The sequence below is a fragment of the Choloepus didactylus genome, chromosome 5 (genome assembly GCF_015220235.1).
Source record: "Choloepus didactylus isolate mChoDid1 chromosome 5, mChoDid1.pri, whole genome shotgun sequence".
In the NCBI taxonomy this organism is placed as follows: Eukaryota; Metazoa; Chordata; class Mammalia; order Pilosa; family Megalonychidae; genus Choloepus; species Choloepus didactylus.
This window is the reverse complement of record NC_051311.1, coordinates 27655207-27680978: the sequence shown is the minus strand read 5'-3', so window position 1 is coordinate 27680978 and position 25772 is coordinate 27655207. Positions and strand designations below refer to the sequence as shown.

Sequence of the window (25772 nt, the reverse complement as noted above, 5' to 3'; positions counted from 1 at the left end):
ACAGAAGAAGATGGCGGAGTGGTGAGGTGTGAGTTTTAGTTACTCCTCTGTGGCAGCTGGTAGATAACCAGAAACTGTGTGGAACAGACACCGCAGAGGAATCTGAGTTTGGACACACATCATACAACACTCATGAGTGTGTGGCACAGCTGAGATCAACAAAATCTGTAAGTCCTTGCAGCCAGGGGGCCCATGCCCCTCCCTGCCAGGCACAATTCTGAGGGAGAAGAGGCCATCGGTGCTGGGAACCAGGAGGGAGAACTGCAATTGCAGAACTGATTAACAAACTCAGACTGCTGAACAAAAACTCCAACCACAGATAAACTGAGACCGGGATTGGAGAATCTGGGAGCAGTCAGCCCAGCGGAGAGGAGATAGGGCTAGCAAAAAGAGCAGAAAACAAAAAACAAAAACCAAAAACCAAACAAACAAAAAACAACAACCAAAAACAGAAACAAAGACAGAGACTTTTGGAGGTGGGGGTGAACATAATATGGAGAAGGGCTGGGCTCAAACAGAATCAGGCACATATGCAAACCCGGGGGGCCAGCACCCTTCTCTGAAAAGCAGGTTTTACTGGTTTCTTGACTGTTCCTCAATTGCTCTCCAACTCCTTGTCTTTTTGCATTTCAATAGCCCATCAGAACTGCAAGGACTGAATTAAAGGGCTTTCCTTTAAATAGTCTATACTGGGCCATTCTTTTTCTTTCTTCTTTTTTTAAACATTTTTCTCTTTTTAAAAAAATAACTATTCTAGGTAGCCCATAAGACTTGTAACTTGGGCCCAGTCAAGAGCAGAGCTGGGATAGCTCTGAGAGACAAAGCAATAAGTCTAGTGGAGGAAAGAATTAGCTGAAGACCATAACTTCCCCAGGAAGGGTGGGGGGCATGGCCCAGCTCCAGTGACAGCCCTTCCTTGGGGAACTGGACCCCAGGGGCTGGAATTCAGAAACCAGCTTCAGTAAGCCACACTCCCGACAGGGTCAGGGTCACCAGGGGAACTGAAAGCTCCATACCTCCTCACGCTGGTGGTGGTGGGGCTGCTGGCTGGCAAGTATCACCTGCTGGACAGCATAGGAAAAGCAGAGTCTAGAGGCCTCACAGGAGGGCTCATTCTCAAGGAAACTCTAAACCCTCCTCCTGAGACCTGGGCCTCTCTGGACTGGGAAAACCTGACTGGGGTTGACCATATCTGAGGAGACCCTCACACAAAAAGACTACACAGAGGCAGGGCAAGAAACAGAAAAAGAAGAGGTGAAAAACTCTGATCAACTAAATAGAACCTAAGTTAGAGGCCTAGAATAAGCTGAACTGAACACCAAAGGTTAGAGAACAAAGCCAACCAACAAGAAAACCCTAGGCAAAAGAGTGAAAATGAGATTCAGAATAAACTAATCAAGAAAGTCAGATGCCTGGGCAGCTCAGGATAGTGAGCCATACTGGAAGACATGGCAGTGTGGACGAGCCAAAGGAGCAGATTAATGGCTCAACCGAGATACAGGAGTTGAGCCAACTAATGCTAAATCAATTCAATGAACTGTAGGAAGAACCAATTAAGGATGTTGAAACAAATTTCCTAGATCAGTTCGGGAATTGGGTCGGTTAACTGAGGGAGGATGCAGCAAAAGAGATGAGGGATGTAGGGAGGATGCTGGATGACCACAGAGAAGAATTCATAAACTTGAAAAGACAAACGGCAGCACTTGTGGGAATGAGGGGCATAGTGCAGGAGATGGAAAGGATGACGGGGGGATACAACAGTAGATTTGAACAGGCAAAGGTGGGGATCAGTGGATTGGAGGACCAGACATTTGAGTTCATACACATGGGGGAACACATGGTGAGGGGAGTAGAGGAGCGGAGGGATAAAGGTAGCGTCCTGGGGAGCTGGGTGACCACATGAAGCACACGAATATATGTGTTATGGGTGTCTGGGGGGTGGGGGGTGGGCAGAGAGAATAATAGAAGAAAATTCATTGAAAATTTCCCAACTCTTAGGAAACACAGAAAATTACAGATTCAAGAAGCATAGCGTACCCCAAACAGAACAGATCCCAATAGACCTACTCCAAGACACTTACTGATCAGATTGTCCAATGTCAAAGACAAAGAGAGAATTTTGAAAGCAGTAAGAGAAAAGCAATCCATCACATATAAGGGAAGCTCCATAAGACTATGTACAGGTATCTCTGCAGAAACCATGGAGGCAAGAAGACAGTGGTATGATATATTTAAGATACCGAAAGAGAAGAACTGCCAACCAAGAATTTTATATCCAGCAAACTGTCCTTCAAAAATGAGGGGGAAATTAAAATATTTTCAGACAAACAAGATACTGACACTGAGACAGTTTGTGAATAAGAGACCGGCACTACAAGAAATACTAAAGGGAGTGCTACAGGCTGATAGGAAAAGACAGGAGAGAGAAGTTTGGAGAACAGTGTAGAAATGAAGATTATCAGGAAGGGTAAAAGGAGTGAGAGGGAAAAAATAAGACATGACATATAAAATTCAAAAGACAAAATGGCAGAAGAAAGTACTGCCCTTACAGAAATAGCACTAAATGTTAATGGATTCAACTCCTCAATAAAAAGACACAGACTGGCAGAGTAGATTAATAAACAGGACAAAAACAGGTTGAAAGTGAAAGGTTGGAAAAAGATATCTGATGCAAACAGCAATCAGAAAAAAGCGGGAGTAGCTATATTAATATCAGACAAAGTAGACTTCAAAAGTAAAACAATTAAAAGAGACAAAGAAGGATACTATACATTAATAAAATGGTCAATTCATCAAGGAAAGATAACAATCGTAAATATTTATGCACTAAGCCAGAGTGCCCCAAAATTCAAGAGGCAAACTCTGAGATCACTGAAAGAAGAAGTAGATAACGCTACAATAATAGTTGGAGACTTCAATACACTGCTCTCATCAATGGATAGAACATCTAGACAGAGGATCAACAAGGAAATGGAGATGCTGAATTGTACAATAAATGAACTAGACTTGATGGACATTTATTGAACACTATACCCCACAACAGCAGGTACACATTTTTCTCAAGTGCTCATGGAACATTCTCTAGGACAGACCATATTCTGGGTCACAAAGCAAGTCTCAACAAATTTAACAATATTGATATTATAAAAAACACTTTCTTAGATCATAATGGAATGAAGTTGGAAATAAATAACAGGCAGAAGATTGGAAAATTCACAAATATGTGGAGACTAAACAACACATTCTTAGAAAACCAGTGGGTAAAAGGAAGAAATTACAAGAGAAATTAGTAAATACCTCGAGGGAAATGACAATGAAAACACAACCTATCAAAACTTATGGGATACAGCAAAGGTGGTGCTGAGAGGGAAATTTATTGCCCTAAATGCCCATATTAAAAGAGAAGAGAAAGCAAAAGTTGAGGAATTTACTGTCCACCTGGAGGAACTAGAGAAAGAACAGCAAACTAACCCCAAAGCAAACAGAAGGAAAGAAATAACAAAGAATAGAGCAGAAATAAATGAAACTGAGAACAGGAAAACAATAGAGACAATCAACAAAACCAGAAGTTGGTTCTTCAAGAAAATTAACAAAATTGATGGAGCCCTAGCTAGGTGAACAAAAGGAAGACAGAGAGAGAGAGAGAGAGAGAGAGAGAGAGAGAGAGAGAGAGAGAGAGAGAGAGAGAGAGAGAGAAAGAGAGAGAGAGGGCAGATGAAAATAAATGCAATCAGAAACAGGAAAGGAAACATAACTAGTGACCCTGCAGAAATAAAGGAGATAATGAGAAGATACTATGAGCAACTATATGCTAATAAACTAGACAACTTACACAAAATGGACAACTTCCTAGAAAAGCATAAAAAACCAATATTGACCCGAGAGGAAATACACAACCTCAACAAACCAATCACAAGTAAAGGGATTGAGTCAGTAATCAAAAAGCTCCCAAAAAAGAAAAGCCCAGGACCAGATGCCTTCACATGTGAATTCTACCAAGCATTCAAGAAAGAATTATTATCAATATGGTTCAAACTCTTCAAAAAAATGAAGATGAGGGAAAGCTACCCAACTCATTCTATGAAGGCAATATCACCCTAATACCAAAATCAGACAAAGATACACAAAAAAAGAAAATTAAAGACCAATTTCGTTAATGAATATAGATGCAAAAATCCTCAACAAAATACTTACGAATCAAATCCAGCAGCACATTAAAAGAATTATACACCACGACCAGGAGGGGTTTATTCCAGGTATGCAAGGCTGGTTCAAGACAAGAAAATTAATTAATGTAATACAACACACCAATAAATCAAAGCAGAGGAACCACATGATCAACTGATCGATGCAGAAAAGGCATTTGACAAAATTCAGCATCCTTTCTTGATGAAAACACTTCAAAGGATAGGAATAGAAGGGAATTTTCTCAATATGATAAAGGCAATATATGAAAAACCCACAGCTAACATCGTGCTCAATGGGGAGAGACTGAAAGCTTCCCCTCTAAGATTAGGAACAAGACAGGGATGCCCACAGTCACCATTGTTATTCAACATTGTGCTGGAAGTTCTAGCAAGAGCAATTAGGCAAGAAAAAGAAATAAAAGGCATCCAAATTCAAGAGGAAGAAGTAAAACTTTCACTCTTTGCAGATGACATGATTCTATATGTAGAAAATCCAGAAAAATCTACCAGAAAGCCATTAGAACTAATCAGTGAATACAGCAAAATGGCAGGCTACAAGATCAACATGCAAAAATCTCTAGTGTTCTTATACACAAGTAATGTGCAACAAGAGGAAGAAATCAAGAAAAAAAATTCCATTTACAATAACAACCCAAAGAATCGAGTATTTAGGAATAAACTTAATGAAGGCCACAAAAGATTAATACAAAGAAAACTACAAGAAACTGCTAAAAGAAATGGAACAGGAGCTAAAAAAATGGAAGAACATACCGTGTTCATGGGTTGGAAGACTCAATATAATTAAGATGTCAATTCTGCCTAAACTAATTTATAGATTCAGTGCAATACCAATTAAAATCCCAACAACTTACTTTGCAGAAATAGAAAAACCAATAACCGAATTTATCTGGAAGGGCAAGATGCCCCAAATAGCTGAAAGTATCTTGAGAAAGAGGAATGAAGTGGGAGGTCTCACACTACCTGACTTTGAAGCATATTACAAAGCTACAGTGCTCAAAACAGCACGGTACTGTCATAAAGATAGATACACCAACCAATGGAATCAAATGGAGTGTTCAGAAATAGTCTCTCGCATCTACAGACAACTGATCTTCGATAAGGCAGTCAAGCCAAAGCAACTGGAAAAGAGCAGCCTCTTCAATAATAGTGTTTGGAGAATTGGATATCCATTTCCAGAAGAATGAAACAGGACCTCTATCTCACAACTTATACAAAAATTAACTTGAAATAGATCAAAGACCTAAATATTAGTGCTAAGATCATAAGACTTTTTAGAAGAAAATGTAGGGCAATTTCTTAAAGATCTTGTGATAGGAGGTGGTTTCCTAGACCTTACACCCAAAGAGTGAGCAACCAAAGAACAAATAGATGGATGGGATCTCCTCAAAATTAAATACTTTTGTACATCAAAGGACTTTGTCAGAAAAGTAAAAAGGCAGCCTACACAACGGGAGACAATATTTGGAAACCATATATCAGATAAGGGTTTAATATCTAGAATATATCAAGTGATCCTACAATTCAACAACAGAAGGACAAACAACCCAATGAAAAAATGGGTAAAAGACATGGACAGATACTTTTCTGAAGAGGAAATACAAATGGCTCAAAAACATATGAAAAAAAGCTCAGCTTCACTGGCTATTAGGGAAATGCAAATCAAAAGCACAATGAGATACCATCTCACACCTACCAGAATGGCCGTTATCCAAAAAACAAAATTACAAGTGCTGGAGAGGATGTGGAGAAAGAGGCACACTTATTCACGGTTGGTGGGAATGTAGAATGGTGCAACCACTCTGGAAGACAGTGTGGAGGTTCCTCAGGAAGCTAAGTATAGATTTGCCATATGACCCAGCTATTCCATTACTAGGTATATACTCAGAGCAACTGAAAGTTAAGACAGAAATGGACATTTGTAAACCGATGTTTATCATGGCATTATTCACAAAAGCCAAGAGATGGAAATGTCCATCAAAGGACAAGTGGATAAACAAACTGTGGTATATATACATGAAGGAATAGTATGCACTATAAGACAGAACAAAGACATGGAACATATAATAACATGGATGAACCTTGAGGACATTACGTTGAGTGAAGTTAGCCAGAAACTAAAGGACAAATACTGTATGGTCTCACTATATGGACTAACATTAATGAGCAAACTTTGAGAATTAAAAGCTGATAACACAGGCTACCAGGAGATAGAAAGAGGGTAGAGATTGGGCATTCAATGTTGAAGGACTACAGAATGTTCAGCAGGCTTGATTGCATAGACTCAGAAATAGATAGCATACTACCATGTAATTGTAGCAAAATACTGTAACTACACTGAACAGCGATGTCCATGAGTAAGGCTGAAAGAGGTGGGCTGGGAGCATGTATGACGCCTCGGGTAAGGATGAAAGATAAAGACTGGGACTGTTTAACTTAGCAGAAACTGGAGTGGTCGATGATTGTGACTAAATGTACAAATATAAAAGCGTTCTTGCATGTGGGAGAAAAAATGAATGTCAGCCATGCAGAGTGTCGGAAAGGGGATGGTGGTGGGGAAGAAGTATAACCAAGGCAAGCTGGAATCTGTGGTTGGCAGTGGCAGTGTAATATGCTTCCACTGAGTGTGGTGGGGCAGTGTATCAAAGCTGGATGGGCGTGAGAAAGGGATGTCAGGGAGGGATATGGGATTCTTGGTGGTGGTGGTGTTGCCTGACTCTAGTACTGTATTGTATGTTATTTTATTTTTCTTTTTATTATCTTTTTAATTATTTGTTAAAAAATATTTGTTTAAAAAAACTTTTTTTTCATAGTAATTAATATGTTCAAGTGCTGACTGTGGTGATAAATGCACAACTGTATGATGATACTGTGAACAACTGATTGTATGCTGTGGATAATTATACGGTATGTGAATATAGCTCTATAAAATTATATGGAAATATATAAACAGGGGTAAAAGTGCTGTAGAAAAAATGGAGAGAGTGATGTGTGTATTTACTGTTGGTTGGGAGGCGGAATGGTGTAGTCTTTCTGGAGGACAGTGGCATGGTTCCACAAGAAGCTAAGCATGTGGGGGCCGTAACGTCCCTCAACCTCGTTAGGGGGCATTTATTTGGAGGATCTGAGAGTGAGGACATGAATGGACATTTGTGCAGTGGTGTTTGTGGAGAGAGTGTGCATGATTTGCAATGGGTGGAGGTGGCCTGAGGATACAATGACTGAAGAACAGAATGGTGAACTGTTGTGTGGGCATACAAGGAAATACTGAGCAACTACGAGAAGGAGTGAAGCTGTAAGGCATGCAGCAAGGTGAGTGAAACCTGTGGACAGCATTTTGAGTGAACTATGCCAGAAACAGAGGCAAACACTATAGTGCTTCACCAATTGGACTAACTACAATGTGTAGACTCGGAGTTGAACCTTGGGACGTGGCTTATTGGGGGAACGCTTGTTGTGATGGTCCCTGTATTGTGAGCTCTTACAGCAGTCACATCTATTCCTGAATTGTAACAGCTATCTCCAGATTCCAAGATCCTGATCCTTTTGTGTATGACCTGATTGATTCATGGAATTTTGGGTGTCTGTGTGACACCTGAGGCTCAGAGCTAGAGCTTGGAAGATGTGAATGTCAGTAACAGCACATATAGCAACTGTTGAAAAAGCTAAGGGAGAGTCCAGACTTCCACTAGAGATATGAATGAAGCAGATGTGGTTGGGACTGGGACAGATAGGGCCAAAGGTTAAAGGACAATACTGATTGCATTTTAAAACTTCAGAATCCATGTGAGTCCAAGGGAAGAGATGTTTAGTTGGTGTAAGATCTGTATTTCCTAAACAATTTAACTCGCACAGTTTGTTTGAATACCATGATTGCATGGAACTTTTAACAGGGAGTGGGACCTGGTGGGTTTGCATAGGTTAGTGTGAAGTGGAGACACATCTCGGGGTGATTTGGACAGAGAATAAAGAAATACATGCAGGGCCTCCCTGAGGAGCAGGGGGGAAATGCAGAGGTGTTGGGCTTCCTCATCTGGATTGTTGCTGATGTTCTCATAAACATTGAGGACTGGCAGTTTGATGTGCCAAGCCTTCTATCATGGGACTTGCCTTTGTGGGGCTCATCGCTGCAGGGGAGAGGCTGGGCCTGCTTGTGGTTGTGCCTAGGAGTCTCCCCTGAGTAAATCTCCCTGGCAACACGGGATATGACTCCTGGGGATGAATCTGGACCTGACATCATGGGATTGAGAGCATCTTCTTGACCAAAAGGGGGATGTGAAATCAAACACAACAAATTTTCAGTGGCTGAGGGATTCTGGGTGAAGTAGAGAGATCGCTCTGGTGGGCGTTCTTGTGCACCATACAGATAACCCTTTACTGGTTTTAATGTATTGGAATAGCTAGAAGTAAATACCTGAAACTATCAAACTGCAACCCAGTAGGCTTGACTCTTGAGGATGACTGTATGGCAATGTAGCTTATAAGAGGTGACAGTGTGATTGTGAAAACCTTGTGGATCACACTCCCTTTGTCCAGTGTGCAGATGGATGGGTGGAAAGATGGGGACAAAATAAGTGAAGAATAGTGTGTGTGTGGGGGGGTGTTTTGGGTGTCCTTCTTTAGTTTTATTTTTTATTCTTATTTTCACTTTTTCTGGTACAAGGAAGATGTTCAAGGAATGGATTGGGGGGATAAGTGCACAGTTATATGAAGGTACTGTGAAGAATTGATTGCGCACTTTGAATGATTGTGTGGTGTGTGGATGTATCTCAATAAAATTGAAATAAAAAATATCTACAGCAGACATCATACTTATAGTGGAATATCAAAAGCTTTTACCCTGAGTTCAGAAATAAGGAAGGGTTGTCTGCTATCAGTTGTTTTTCTAGAAACAATTATAAATAGAATTTAAGAAAAAACAATAGCATAAATAAATACCTAGGAATGACCATGAAAATATGTGGAAGACCCCTACTCAGAAAACCACAGAACAGCACTAAGAAATTAAAGAAGACATAAATAAATGGAAGGATGAATGTTTCACTGTTTTAAAGATGTCCATTTTATCCAAGCTCATTTATAGACTCAATGCAGTCTAAAACAAAATCCCAGCAGAATTTTAAAATGTAAACTGACAAGCTGATTTTGAAATTCATATGTAAATGCAAATGGCCAAGCTCTTAATGAAAAAACAGTTGAAGGACTTAAACTCCTGGAAATCAAGACTTATAAAGCTACTGTAATCACATCAAATTTAAAATGGCACAGTGAAGACAGAGGTAAATGGAACAGAAAAGAGAGTACAGAAATAGTCCCACACATGTACAATCACCTGATTTATGACAAAGATTCCACTGGCAGTGGTAAAGTATGGTCACTTTATGTGATTCACATATTGAAAACACAAACTAATCTTAACCCTTACCTCATACCACATACAAAAATAAATCAGATGGCTCATAAACCTCAACATGAAAATGTAAAATTTCTAGAAGATAAAGAAAAATTTGGAAAATATTTTGTAGGACTCAAGAAGCACTGGCTAAACTTGACAGACGATAAATTGGACTTCATTAAAATTAAGAACCTGTGTTGGTGAAAAGACTCATTAAGAGAGCGTAAAGTCAAACTACCGTTTGGAGACACAATATGCATGCAATACCCATATCTACCAAAAGCATCCATCACACAATTCCTAAAAATTAAAAAATAAAGGGAGAAAGATATAGATAGATAGAAATATATATATATATATATATATATATATATAGAGAGAGAGAGAGAGAGAGAGAGAGAGAGAGAGAGGACACACACACGAGTGAGCCAAACAGAAAAATGGATAACACTTGAATCAATACTTCAAAAAGATTTCCAAACATATGATCTCATTAGCCACCAGGGAAATACAAATTAAAACACAATCCATCTGTCAGGATGGATAAATGTTTGAAAAATGGCAATACCAAATAGTAGCAAGGATATGGAGCAAATATAAATCTCCCACACTCCTGGGGGCATGTAAATTGGCACAATCACTTTAAAAAATTACTTGGCGGTACCTAGAAAGGCTAAACATACGTAAAGCCTATGACCAACAAATATAAATATAAAATAAATATAAATATGTATGCATACACACAAATATCTTTATGTATGTGTATGTATGTATTCATATATATTCCAAAATAAATGTATACATCTGTACAACAGATAATGTATACAAATGTTCATAGAAGCCCTTTTTTGTAATAGCTCCGAAGTCACCAATAAATCCATGAATAGTTGAAAGGATAAATAAATTATATTATATTCATTGAGTGGAATACTATACAGCAATTAAAGAGAACATGAAAACTATTTGCAACAACACGGATGAATCCCATTGCAAAATGTTGTATGAAAGAACCCAGAGACAGAGGAATCCCTTTTATATGATTCTAGGATAAAATTTTCAAAAAAAGAGGCAAAAGCAATCTATGGTGATAGAAATCTCCATAATGATTTTCTTTTTTTTTTTTTTTGGTTGGGGGGAGAAGGTTATTGACTCAGTGGTCATGAGGTGGGCTTCCTGTGCTAATAATATCCCATATATTGATCGGGGTGTGGTGCTCATTTTGTAAACATTCGTCAAGCTGTCCATTTAAGATCTGTCCACTTTCCTGGGTATATACCTCACTATCAGAAGTTAATGTCTTTGACTCTACTGAAGAACCCTGGTTAATGAAGATTATTAAATTCAATATAGACTTTCCTTGGTGTCCAAGGAGCAATTCTCAAGCTGCAGTGACTATACTACATTGTGCTGTAAAACCTTTGGCATTGCTGAAGTGTAAGCAGCTGCCTTCCCTGTGTGCTCGGGGCTTCCAGAATGTTGCCTTTGTTTTCCACGGTTGCTTGTGCTGGCTGCATTCATCTTTCCAAATTACTTTTTATTTTCTCTCTTACTTTCTTTTTTTTCTCCTTCCCTCTCTCTTTCATCCGTGACTTTCCACTAGGTGGGGTTTGGGATTTATAGCCATCACTTAGAGATCATTCCAGTTAGCAAACCATACAATCAAATCATACTTGCTGGGTTTCATGACTGTATTCTTTATTGCTCATGGCTCATTTCTTTCATTTTACTTCCAAGTGTGGATTTGCTGATGTGGGAAGGACAGAACTGGAAGTGTGGCTTTTAGATAAGCAAGGCTGTACTCTGCCCACTAATGATGTCTGAAAAATGGACTCTGGAGAACCTTCTAACTCTGCATGGTAAAGGGGAGCTATGAAGCTGTAGTGATTAAAAGACTGGGTTTGAAATGTGGCTCTGCACTCAGGAGATCAGTAACCAGGGAGAATTTACAACCTCTCTGGGCTTCAATTTTCTAACTGGTGAAACCAGAATAGTAATACTATCTACTTGATGAAGATCATGTAAGGATTAAGTTAAATGCCTGCAAAATGCTTGGCACAATCTATATTAGCAATTACTGTTATTGTTGAATTGTTGTGAGGGTTAGAGCCATCTTTGTCGAGTCCCTGGATAAAGGAGGAGCTCAAGAATGACAGCTGTTATTATTACTACTGCAACGACTACTACACAACTAGACAGTATATTTGTTTCAGGAGTCTGCACTGCATTTTGGGATTTGTTCTAAGGGATAAGCCACTCCATTTCCTCCAAGTGTAAAAAAATAACATTCTTACTTAATGCTTTCTTAGCTTATGGAGCTATTATGGAGAGTAAATGTTCAATGACTGCAAAGAATTCTGTATTTCCTGGATATAATTACAATGAAGCATGTTATTTTTGCAATATGGATTTTTAGAATCGACTCACTCTCACTCACTCCGGGGCAGTGGCATTAGATAACTCTGACAGATGGAGACGGGGAAGGGCAGAGATTCTGTGGTTTGAGATGACAGGCTGTGCTTAGATCCCTACGCTGGCTTTGGATCCTTTTTCTAGCAATCATTACTTATTCAACCAGCAGCAGAATGACTTTCAATACAGAAATGTGCCTGTTTTTAACTAAAAGGTGTCATAGGCAGATGATTAATGATATCCATATACAGAAGACTGTATTTGATCCCTACAAAACCATTTTAGAGTCTCTTTGAGGATCAATGTCTATATGAACAATAGTTCCAAAAGGTTATTCAGTTGGCTAATTGATAGTATGAAATTAACATCTTACAAGAATATGAATTATTCAATATAGATGTTCTTTAAAATAAGCTGACATTTTTCTAGTTTAAATTGCCCAGCACCAGCTTATGTCCCTAATTTTCTTTTCTTTCTTTTTTCTCAACAATTTGAACATTTAAAAATATATAGTAAAATATAGGGGATAATTGAACAAATGTTAATAATGTACCAGCTTTTTTTTTTTTTTTTTTTAAATAAGAACTAGGAGATCATACTCTTCCCCACATTTTCCAAAATATAGTTCTGGATTAAAGGTACTGACTTAGATATTCTTTTTGAGAATTACCAGCCGCTTGATAAAGTTGAGATGCCTGAAACAATGTATGACAATTACATTGCTGCGTTTCTGAGCTATATTCTTCAAGAGTCCTTTCTCATTTATTTCCAAGTAGAGGGCTCTTAACATGTGGTTTGTTAGGCTCTAAAAAGATTCTATTTGTTATATTATTGATTTTATCTGGCATACCAGCCAGCATTTGAAGGATATTTAGCAGAGAGAAATAAAATATATGGTGATTGAAACATTGTTAACATAAGCTGGATATCATCCAATTTATTTAGTGCTAATGATGCCAAGACATTGATTTAACTCTCCATGATTTAACTCTCCATGTAGAGCTTTTTAGCTCTCCCCAGAGAGAAACTTCTGCTCTGATACCAAATTCCCTGCCCTCTAACTATGATCAACGACATGTAAAATATATACCATTAGCTTCCAAGAAGACCTACTGAAAGTCAGGTGAGGCAGGGAAAAATCTAACCCTACTATCAGAGGAAAGAAAAAGGCAACATTTAAAAAAAGGCTTACTGTGTGCATACTACACGCTAGTCTAAGCACTTTACATCTACTAACACTTTAAATCCTCACAACAACCCTCTGAAGTGGGTTCTTTCAGTATCCTCATTTTACAGATGCCCAAAGGGGTATAGTAATTTGCCCAAGGTCACTTAGCTATTATGAGACTGATCCGGGATTGTGAACCCAAACAGTCCAACTCCAGCCTTCAGGGTCTTTACTACATTATACTGCCTCTCAATAGAACACCGACTGCTAAACCTTAGGTGCTTCTTAATGGCAAGAACAATATATCATATTGCTTCTCTATTTTCAAAGCATTTGCATCATGGCTAAGTATTTAGTATAATAGCTTAAGTGAATTCTTATCTAAGGTCAAGACAATCTCTTTATATAAGAAATGTAGAGTATTTAAATAAAATCATATTTCATACTAGCATTCTCCAAGGGCACTTTATTGGTTTTTGTACATAGGTAATGTTGTCACCAGGGAGATGGGCAGTTAGCTTGGAAGCCGTGATTTCCTGCCTTCCTCTGAAATGCCTAGATGGCTTGAACTGAAAGCCTGCCTTCCTACTTTTTGCAGACTTGCTCATTTCCTCTCCTTACCTGAAGAGGCAAAGAATTATACTTCCGGTTGTAAGGGAAATCAGAGAGACACTGTACCCCAGGGTATAAACGGCCTTCACCAGAATATAAAACGTGATCTACAAAAAAAAAAAAAAAAAAAAAAAGAAAGAAAGAAAGAAAAATGGATTTGTAAGTTATTGCTGATCAGCATCAAATAATAGGAACAACTACCCAGATCTGACTGTGCATTTCCCTTTATAAAGGAGTCTCTGCTTCTAAAGTGCCTGGAATTACACAAGAAAGTCAGTATTACTTTATAGCCCCACCTCCAAAAGTCCCACTTTTTTGAACAAAAAAATGAGATTCACCACTTTATATACCCCCCTTTTTCCTCATAATTGGTTATGGATGACATTGGATGGTTTCCCTAAAGCAAATCCCCTGGAAGGAATATGATTTGCCACCATCAAGGAAAGTCAAAGGAAGGCAGAAAGTGCTGAATTAATTTTCAAATGGAGAGCTCCAAAATTGTGATCAGCAATAGTATCACCAGTGAAGTGAGTTTAGCCTTCTAAGGTGACACATTTGCAGGTCAAAGCTCAGTGTGAATGCACAAGTTCAGTATATTAAAATAAAATCACATTATTTTCTAGGCACATGGCTCAGATACTTAGATAAAGGGAATCTACTAATACAGAACTAGTAGCCGAACTGCAATATATTGTAAATTTTATTTTCTTAACATTTCTTGGCTTAGCAGGCTTCATGGCTTGACACCTTTAATCCCCAATGAAATGATCCTCAGGAACAGAAGGGGATTAGTGATAATCATTGTGACAGAAGCACTGAGACTGTTTTTATAATATGAAATCATACAGAAAACGAATCAGGCTCTTTAGAAATAATATCACTGTTATCATGATAAAACTACCATCACCTATAATGGAATAATTATTCGTGATTCCTAGAGGCGATTTCCTGGTTTGAATTTTTCTTGAGGAAACTATCTAATCCCTATAAAACAGCGTTATGAGAAAAATAATCCACGTTCTTACACAATGAGTTTCAATTTTTCCAGTCCTAAAAAAATCTGAATAAATAGTACTAAACCTGACTGACGTTTTATGATAAAAATTTAAAGCTATGCTTATGTTTATTAGTTTTTGGTTTTAATTATTACTTTCTGGTTTAATCATTATTTGGACAATGTTACTGCATTTACAGTTGAATTGTAATGAACTCTCCTAGTGGGCACCTGGTTACTGCTCGGTTAGGGCAGTTCACAAAAGAGCAGAGATGGGGAGAGGCGCTGGGCTCCCTTCACCCAGCTCTCCTCCTCCTCCTCCTCCTCCTCCCCGTCCCCCTCCCCCTCCATGGGACTGCATTACAGTGGGACGAGAGGAATGCGACCCCTTATCCCCACACTGTCTTGCATTCTGGTCCTGCTCCAGGGATAGTGGAGCAGGGAGAGAAAGGATGGACCTGGGAAGGTGTTCTTAATTTCTCTGTCTGAGCTAATGTTGAAAACCCAAGAGAGGGTTGGGGAGAGGTGCTTCCCATGAGAGTGCCACCAGAAACACAGGAATTTATTCACTTCGCAAAATATATACTGAGTACAACTAGGTTTTCATCATTGTACTGGGCACCATGGAGAAGTGGGGGAACACAAATGAGATTTTCATGACTATTCCTGTGTCCTACAAGTTCACAGCCCGGTTAGTCCAAACTCCCCTTAGAGAAGGAGAGGCTTGTGAATTTTAAACCAGGAGCTGCTGGTGTTAGTGCCTGACAATAATGCCCAGTGGCTGGAGCCCATAAACCCAGGAGAGAACGGTGACTGAGCGAAACACCTCATCAATATCTGTGGGGTGTGAGAGGCAGCCCCAGTGGAGGAGGCAGGGACGTGCCAGACATTAAACTGCGGGTAGGACTTTTTTGGATAGAGTTAGGACTCAGTTGGCTGAGGGGCCAGTTTTGCTGAGCCTCAGTGGAGAACAGGTCTGCTGACATGGAATCCACATTGCTATGGGTTCAGTATTTTTATTTAACGAGAACATACAGATTACACTTACGAAAAAAGATTGTAAGAGTTACTGAATTGAGCGTCTCCTCTGTGATTTGTGGATTGTCTCCTTTTAATAAGCCAAGAGATCTTCCTCCTTCCTTAGCAAGCTGTGCAACAAATACCGCCGTTCTCTCTGCTCTTATCAGTTCCTTGACCTCACCCAACTGCTCAGCACTGCTCATGTACATGATAAATCTCTGCTTGATCATATTTGAACTCATATAGTTCATAAGTGTTTATGCATGCAACTTTTATCTTTCCAACTAGATCATAAGTTCACTCCAGGCAGGGGCCATGATTTTGCCATCTCTGTCTATTTTTATATCCCTGTTGTCCACAGCACAGTCCTAAGCACATTATGGAGACATAATAGATGCTCCTTGACTTTACCTGTGACTTGGTCCACTCAGTTTCACTGCTGGGCTCTCAATCATTTCACCCAGCAGTCATCCACCCCCTCTCTATTTTTGAATCAGCCTTACAGAAGTACCCCCTACCACCTTTTCTTTGTTCCTCTATCCATCTTCCTTCTCATCGGGCCTGTGCATGAGCTTGCTGGTTCCTGCCTCCATTCCACATGCCCTGCCACCCATTTGGGATGTGCAACTTCCTCTTCTCAGGAATACATAAGCCTGTCTTCACTCCAAAATGGAGCTCAGGGGTCATTTTCTCTAAGGCACCTTCTATAGATGAATCCAAACCAATTTTATTCATTCATTCTCGGTTACCTCTTACCACATCTGTATTCAGTTTGTGTTGTATCATACTATGTTTTGTTAACTAGTTAATTCAAGAAATATTTATTGAACATTTACTGTGAGCTACAGGACCTGGCACACAGCTGATGCTCATTACATGTGGTTGTAGGAATGACAGCTCCATTTTCTTTTTTTTTTTTAGAAAGGCATATATTTTTTGAGTTTATTAGTAATTAACTAATTTGTGTAGTTCTTTGTTGAAGTTATGATGAACAGTGTAAAATATGAAGGAAAGTGTATAACGCATTCTAACAAATGCCAAAGCATGCACAATAAACACATACACAAGAGTGACTTATGTTTACTAATCATTCTGGTCCATTTTCTAACTGACCACCTTGTTGAAGCTGATTCTTCTATCTTCTTCCACCAGCTCTCTCATAATGTCATCCATAATTTCAGAATTCCATAATTTCCATTATTAAATTGACTAATCAAGTAACATTTTTTTTTTTGCCATTTGGTGGCTTCCTTTCATGATTTTAGATTTTAAAATTTATCCTGAATGCCTATCCTATTCTTTACAAACACCATAACTTTTCAAATGTCCTTGTACAGTAAAGACCTTGGAATGTTCTGAAAAATTCTTCAACACATTATGGAAATTCAAGATGCCGAAAAGTTTATGAAAGCACTCTCTAGCAACCAATGACTTGAAAAGGCTTGTCAAACTGACAACACACAGATTTCTTCTAGAAAGAGTGCCAAGCTTTACTAAATTGCAACTCCATCGACTGGCTTTGTCGTAAAATCCAATGGTATCAGGAAGGCCACTTGTAGAGTTGAGCAAATTCCTTATAAATCCCTGATACCTTTATAAAATCCAAGCACATCACAGGACCATCTGCTTATGACATTTTTCTTGCCCTTGGTCATATTAAGCCTTAATGACCAGAGCTGCTTCTTTTATTGAATCTGTAACATAAGATTCCTGAATAACCCACAGGTCCTAGAGAGGTTCTTTCAACTATGCATCCAACACAATCTTCCAAAGACAATTTTACCCATTCTCCACCAATCACATGCTTGCAAACCATTCCATTCTTTTTCAAACCTAGACCCATTGAGGCAGTATGTGACAAAGTCCATACCCAGTAGCCATTTGAAGAGTAATGTGGACAGCTCCACTTTCCCTTCCAGACCACCTGCCTATAGAACGCAGGTATCGTCCTGGGTTTTTGGGTTTCACCTTGATGCAGGCTCGACACACAGGTTAGCATAGATGTAGTCTTACTTGACTTATCTTACTTCATTTCATAATCAGTTTGCTTATGAGAAGAGATTATTCTCCCTTAGCAAGTGCTAAAAGCTTCTCAGCACCTTGGGAAGATCACCTCACCTTTCTCAGTGCAGGGTCTGGTCTGGGCAATGAAGTGGGGGGATTTGATCACTGGTTGTTAACTTGTTAAAAGTATGTCTCCCCAACTACCAATTTTGAATGCTGAGCCCTCGATCTTGGGGCTTGCCCTTATGAAGCTTCTTACTGCAAAGGAGAGGTTAAGCCTACTTATAATTATGCCTAAGAGTCTCCCCCAGAGAACCTCTTTTGTTGCTCAGATGTGGCCTCTCTCTCTAAGCCAGCTCTGCAGGTAAACTCACTTCCTCCCTCCTACGTGGGACAGGGGTGATTCCCAGGGGTGTAAATGTCCCCGGCAATGTGGGACATGACTCCTAGGGATGAACCTGGACCTGGCATCAAGGGATTGAGAAAGTCTTCTTGACCAAAACGGGGAAAAGAAATGAAACAGCGAAATCAGTGGCTGAGAGGTTTCCAATTGAGTTGAGAGGTCATTCTGGAGGTTATTCTTAAATGTTGCATAGATATTCCTTTTTAGTTTTAGTGTATTAGAATAGCTAGAAGGAAGTACCTGAAACTGTTGAACTGCAATCCAGTAGCCTTGATTCTTGAAGATGACTGTGTAACTATATAGTTTATACGATGTAACTGTGATTCTAAAAACCTTGTGGCTCACGCTCTCTTTATCCAGTGTATGGATAGATGAGTAGAAAAAATGGGGACAAAAAGTAAATGAATAATAGGGAGGGATGCAGGTGGGTGGGTGGGATGTTTTGGGTGTACTTTTTTTTTTATTATTTATTTTTATTGAGATTGTTCAGATATCATACAATTATCCAAAGATCAAAGTGTACAATCACTTGCCCCTGGGTACCCTCATACAGCTGTGCATCCATCACACTTAATTTTTGTTCAATTTTTAGAAACTTTTCATTACTCCAGACAAGAAATAAAGTGAAAGATGAAAAAAAAAAGAAAAGAAAAGGAAACTCTAATCCTCCCCTATCCCTAACCAACCCCCCTCAATTGTTGACTCGTAGTATTGATATAGTACATTTGTTACTGTTTATGAAAAAATGTTGAAATACTACTAACTGTAGTATATAGTTTGTAGTAGGTATATAGTTCTTCCCTATATGCCCCTCTGTTATTAACTTTTAATTGTATTATCATACATTTGTTCTGGTTCATGGAAGCGATTTCTAGTATTTGTACAGTTGATCATGGACATTGCCCACCACAGGATTCAGTTTTATACATTCCCATCTTTTGACCTCCAACTTTCCTTCTGGTGACATATATGACTCTGAGCTTCCCCTTTCCACCTCATTCACACACCATTTGGTGCTGTTAGTTATTCTCACATCTTGCTACCAACACCCTGGTTCATTTCCAAACATTTAAGTTCATCCTAATTGAACATTCTGCTCATACTAAGCAACCACTCCCCATTCTTAAGCCTCGTCCTATATCTTGGTACCTTATATTTCATGTCTATGAGTTTACATATTATAATTAGTTCCTATCAGTGAGACCCTGCAATAATTGTCCTTATGTGTCTGGCTTATTTCACTCAGTATATTTCCCTCGAGGTTTTGTCATCAACCCATTTTTTTTTTTAATATGGTTTTGTTCGCTCACCATACATTCCATCCCAAGTAAATAATCAATGGTTCTCTGCATGGTCATACATTTATGTGTTCACCACCTTCACCACTATCTATATAAGGGCATCTACATTTCTTCCACAAGGCAGGAGGGAGAGTCAAAGAAGGTAGAGAGGCAAAAGAAAGAGGAAAAAAAAATGACAGCTAGGAAGCAGCAAAAGGAAAAATAACCTTAAATCAAAGTAGAATAAAGAATCAGACAATACCACCAATGTCAAGTGTCTAACTTGCCTCCCCTATCCCCCCCTCTTATCTGCATTCACCTTGGTATATCACCTTTGTTACATTAAAGGAAGCATAATACAATGATTCTATTAGTTACAATCTCTAGTTTATGCTGATTGCATCCCTCCCCCAGTGCCTCCCCATTTTTAACACCTTGCAAGGTTGACATTTGCTTGTTCTCCCTCGTAAAAGAACATATTTGTACATTTTATCACAATTGTTGAATACTCTAGATTTCACCAAGTTACACAGTCCCAGTCTTTATCTTTCCTCCTTTCTTGTGGTGTCTCACATGCTCCCCACCTTCCTCTCTCAACCGTATTCATAGTTACCTTTGTTCAGTGTACTTACATTGTTGTGCTACCATCTCCCCAAATTGTGTTCCAAACCACGCACTCCTGTCTTCTGTCACCCTGTAGTGCTCCCTTTAGTATTTCCTGTAGGACAGGTGTCTTGTTCACAAAGTCTCTCATTTCTGTTTGTCAGGAAGTATTTTGAGCTCTCCCTCATATTCGAAGGACAGCTTTGCTGGATACAGGATTCTTGGTTGGCGGTTTTTCTCTTTCAGTATCTTAAATATATCACACCATTTCCTTCTTGCCTCCATGGTTTCTGCTGAGAGATCCGCACATAGTCTTATTAAGCTTCCTTTGTATGTAATGGATTGCTTTTCTCTTGCTGCTTTCAGGATTCTCTCTTTGTCTTTGACATTCGATAATCTGATTATTAAATGTCTTGGTGTAGGCCTATTCAGATCTCTTCTGTTTGGAGTATGCTGTGCGTCTTGGATCTGTAATTTTATGTCTTTCATAAGAGATGGGAAATTTTCATTAATTATTTCCTCTATTATTGCTTCTGCCCCCTTTCCCTTCTCTTCTCCTTCTGGGACACCAATGATATGTACATTATTGTACTTTGTTTCATCCTTGAGTTCCCGGAGACGTTGCTCATATTTTTTCATTCTTTTCTCCATCTGCTCCTTTGTGTGTAGGCTTTCAGGTGTTTTGTTCTCCAGTTCCTGAGTGTCTTCTTCTGCCTCTTGAGATCTGCTGTTGTATGTTTCCATTGTGTCTTTCAGCTCTTGTGTTGTGCCTTTCATTTCCATAGATTCTACTAGTTGTTTTGTTGAACTTTTGATTTCTGCTGTATACATGCCCAGTGCTTCCTTTACAGCCTCTATCTCTTTTGCAATATCTTCTCTAAACTTTTTGATTTGATTTAGCATTAGTTGTTTAAATTCCTGTATCTCAGTTGAAGGGTACGTTTGTTCCTTTGACTGGGCCATAACTTTGTTTTTCTTAGTGTAGGTTGTAATTTTCTGTTGCCTAGGCATGGTTTCCTTGGTTATCCAAATCAGGTTTTCCCAGACCAGAACAGGCTCAGGTCCCAGAGGGAAGAAATATTCAGTATCTGGTTTCCCTGCGGGTGTGTCTTAGAAAATTGCTCCATCCTTTGATGCCTCGGGTCACTGTGCTTTTCTGCCTAGCAGGTGACACCTGTTAGCCTATAATTCTTGACTGGTGTGAGGAGGTATGGCCGTGTTCCCCCAGGCTCTGGGGTCTGGTTCTGAATGGAAAGGGCCCCACCCCTTTCCTCTTAGAGAAAATAGACCCCCTAGGGGGAGGTCATTAGCATTTCAATGGTCTCTCTCTCTCTGCTTGTGCTGTCTCCACCCTCCTCCGCTTCACAGCCCTGGAAACTGAAAATGACTGGGGCTTTCTCCACTGAGCCGAAAAAGAAACAGATAGTCCCCTTCAGACCCAGTCCAAGGCGACCCTCCGGCTCTCCCAGGTCAGTCGTCACTCAAAGCCTCTGTCTGTTTTTTGGGGATGCGTACCTGTAGTGAGCAGTTCACACTCGCTACTTTAAACCCCAGTTGGAGCTCAGCTGAGCTATATTCGCTTGCTGGGAGAGAGCTTCTCTCTGGCACCACGAGGCTTTGCAGCTTGGGCTATGGGGGAGGGGGTCCCACGACTTGGTTCCGCAGGTTTTACTTACAGATTTTATGCTGTGTTCTTGGGCATTCCTCCCAATTCAGGTTGGTGTATGATGAGTGGATGGTCTCGTTTGCCCCCCTGCAGTTATTCTGGATTATTTACTAGTTGTTTCTTGTTTTTTGTAGTTGTTCCAGGGGGACTACTTAGCTTCCACTCTTCTCTATGCCACCATCTTGCCCCTCCTCTGGGTGTACTTTTTACTTTTTATTTTTACTTTTATTTTTGGGGGGAGTAATGAAAATGTTCAAAAAGTGATTGTGGTGATGAATGCACAACTATATGATGATACTGTGAACAACTGATTGTACACTTTGGGTGACTGTACCATACATGAATATGTCTCAATAAAATTGCATAAAAAAATAAGTGTGGCTCCTCATAGGCACTGCTGCAGGAGGTCTGCACTGGGACCCCAGAGTCTGTATTTCACAGGCCGTCGGGGTGATCCTGAGGCACGGGCAGCTGTGTCAGTGGTTCAAAGGGAGCCAATGACTTTTAAAGACATGAATAATAGTATGACAATGAAGGGCTGGCAAAAGGGAGCTAAAGTTGTAGAAATTTATAATCAGTCTGTCCCAAGGTTGAAGGGGGAATATAGATTTCATTCACAACAAAAAATAACAACGCTCTGCTAAAAAAGAAAATGAAGAAAGATTAGGTGTTGTGTGTGTGTGCTTATATTAAGTTACACAGCCAGTGATCCTTAGCAAACTCGATTTACATGATGGGGTGGGGATTGGGAGGGGCTTCAAGGTAAGGAAAACTGGGATCTCCGCAAAGAAAGATGGAGAACATATGGGGGAATAAAAGAAACCGTGACCTTATTTAGCCTATATCAAACATCCAGAAGATTACACGGAAAATCGTTTTGGGGCCATTAATATACATTTTCCCCTCTCCCTAACTAATAAAAGCTTAAAAATAATATTTAATGCTGGTGAAGGTGGGTAGTTCATATCTGGAAGCTTGGAGCATGAAATGGTATAACCTTTCTGGAAACAATTTGAAATATGTGTCAAAAGCCTGGAGAATATTCATTGTCATTGGCTTAGTAATTCTACTTGAACTCGAACCTAAGGACGTAATATAAAACTTGGACAAAGATTTTTGTACAAGGACATGCTATTCATTATATGAAAATGGAAATAATCTAAAATGTCTGGCAAAAGAGAGAACATTAATTAACTCGAGTGTAAATTTGCAGCCACTAAAATCCATTCTTTCTTTCATTCAGCACATATTTACTGAGGGCTTACTGTTTTAAGAATCCATTAGTAAACTAAATAAAACTCCCTGCCTTGGTGAGTCTTAAATTTTAGCTGAGGGACACCCAAAATAAATAATACACATAATAATTAAATAAACCTTATAGTATATTAGAGGGTGCTATGGACAAAGTGAAAAGTAAGATAGATTAAAGGTGGTCAGGAGCTTTGGTTGGGTGGTTGGCAGAAGGTTGGTTACAATTTTTTAAAGTACAGTCAAGGTAGGTCTCACCGAAGGAGGCAGGGGAAGCAGCCACTCAGATACATGGGGAGAGTGTGCTCTGGGCAGAAGGTGCAGTCAGTGCAAAGGCCCTGGGGCAGGAGTGTTCCGAGAGTGTTTGAGAAATAGCCAGGACACCAGCGTGGCTGGGAAAGAGTGAATGAGGCAGAGGGAGGCTGGTGGGGAGGCGGAACAGACCTGCAGGGCCTTGAGGGCTGTTGTAAGAACTGTTGCCTGGACTCTGTATAAGAAGGAGCCACTGGAAAGTTTTGAGCAGAGGAGTGACACAATCTGATGGTGTCTCTGGCTGCGGGGCTGAGAACAGATGCATAAGGGAGAAGTGGAAGCACGGGAGTTTTTCAGGTGGATACTGCAGAAGGCTGGGGAGCTATCATGGTCAGTGGGAAACAAGGTGATGAGAAGTGGTCAGATCCTAATGAAATCTGAAGGTAGGGCCAACAGGATTTCCTGACAGATCATATATAGGATGAGAGAGAGAAATGGAGCCAAGGATAACTCCAAAGATTCTAGCTTGGACAACTGGAAGAAAGCAGTCATCATCAACTGATGGGAAAAGTTGAAGGAGAAAGAGGATTTGGGGGAAGATTAAAGTTCAAATGGGCATGTGAAGTTTGAGGTGCCGTGTTAGACATCCAGGGAGAATGTTGAATTTCAGTAACCTAAATGGAGCTGGAGTTCAGGAGAAAAGTCTGGACCAGAGATATTTACTGAGGAATTTCAGCAGATGGTATTTAAAGCCATGAGACTGAATATTTACCCAGAAATTTAATAATAGAGAAAAATGGTTCTGATGTAATATTGGAATGGAAAAACAGCATACCAAGTTACATAATCAGGGAAATCTCAATTATGAGTAAATAATCAGATACGCAAATTAACGAACAAGCATGGGGAGAGGACAGAAAGAAAATGCATAAAAAATGCTACTAGGGATTGTCCCTGTGTGGTGGGATTATGAGTGGTTTTGATTCTTTATACCATTCTGAGTTTCCCTATTTTATAGGGAGCATGCACTCGTTCTAGAATCAGAATAAAATATGAAGACTATTACTTTGGTTCCCTGGTTGAACTGACCCCTCTTCACATTTGTGTCCCCTCTGCCCTTCAATGGTGAATCCATCCTAGAATACTTTATTGCATTTCTTGACGTCTACGTCTCCTGCCAGTATTGTGCAGATGCTTTCAGGATAGGGATGAAGATTGATGAATGAAGGAATGGAAGGAAAAACAAAAGAAAAATGAATGGAAAATAAGTGACATCTGCATGAGCAGAATTTAGATACCTTATTAGTTGGAATTTTGGCATGAACGGAATGAATGCTAAAAGGATGAGAGTATCTTGCAGAGGCAGCAAAATATGTATACTCAAGCTGGAACGACCGGACAATGAATGACTTGGAGGTAGGAGCCAGGCCTTAAGTGAATTAGCAGTAGGATGAGCAACTTGCATGGCCCGCAGTGTCCTCTTGGCCATCTCTGAGATGTACATATTGGCACAAATACCTGGGCAAGACTGTTTTCTCCCCAGTCTTCTACGAGCTGTCAGTGCAGCTCACGACTGACCACGGGGATCTGAGTCCAGTGGTTAAAAACAAGCCTTGAGGCGTTCTTCTGGCTCATGGGTGCTGGCCCGGCCATCACCACGGCTCCAAGAACCACTGACTGGCTGGAGCCTGCACTGCTTGTGGAGCTGAGAGCTGCCCTGTCTCCTTCTCAAAGCCATTACAGAAACAGCTTTGGTAGGTCAGGGGCACTGGAGCTCACGATTTGAGTGGTGAAAGAATTGCTCATGTCTGGATGGTAGGGAGGGCTTCTTACTACATTCTATAGAAAACAACCATTCTCTTTTTTCATAAATCTGTAGCTCTGGCCCAATATCCCAATGTGGGGACCTGATGATTTTAAACAACATAGACTCCGTTATCACCATTTGTGCCAAGAATCTGGCTGACCTCAGAGAAAGCAGTGGTGGCAGTGGAAAACATCTGTCTGCCTCAGAATAATTTCTGACCTGGGGCATTGGTTCCATGATTACTTTATTGTGGCAGATACATCAAGAGAACTCGGGAAATTGCACAATGGGAATGTGGCAAAATCCCAAATGATTCCTCAGTGAACTGAGAGAGGTCTCTCTGCTGTCCTAAGGACCTAATTTCTAACAAGGGAAAGATCTGAGTGCTGGGAGAGAATTCCATTCACTCTGACTTGTACTAGAGCCTCTATCACTAGATTTTTAAAAAATACAGGAAAGGTGCTCATGCTGGTTGTTCTTTGGCCCTTCCCTTGCACCACTCCCCCTCCATTCTGCACCCATTTTGACCCAGCTGTGACAGCACATAAGGCTCCCTTGCCCTCTAAGTGTAGGTGATTTGGGCCAATAGGAGGCCCTGGCAATAGATCAGGAGGGAAGGGAGAGCAGGGTGTTTCTTGCCTCCGTGTCCCTCCTGGGTCTGGCAGTGGCTGCCTTTCTCTTCTGTTGGTGGCCCCTCAGCCGCAGC

At 40.0% G+C, this 25772-nt stretch overlaps 1 protein-coding gene across 3 annotated transcripts in view; it reads right to left on the bottom strand.

Annotated features, from left to right (window-relative positions):
• The window catches only part of VIPR2 (vasoactive intestinal peptide receptor 2), a 176265-nt gene that overhangs the window by 30793 nt on the left and 119700 nt on the right, over window positions 1–25772 (bottom strand). For 2 of the 3 annotated variants that reach the window (XR_005216905.1, XM_037835704.1), the window contains exon 5: window positions 13799–13896. The exons of the other annotated variant lie outside the window; for it this stretch is intronic. Coding sequence is in view for 1 of the 2 variants with exons in the window: in XM_037835704.1 (XP_037691632.1) it covers window positions 13799–13896 (98 nt within the window). In the remaining variant the exon portion in view is untranslated. The remainder of the gene's footprint in view (window positions 1–13798; window positions 13897–25772) is intronic. 3 annotated transcript variants of the gene reach the window in all.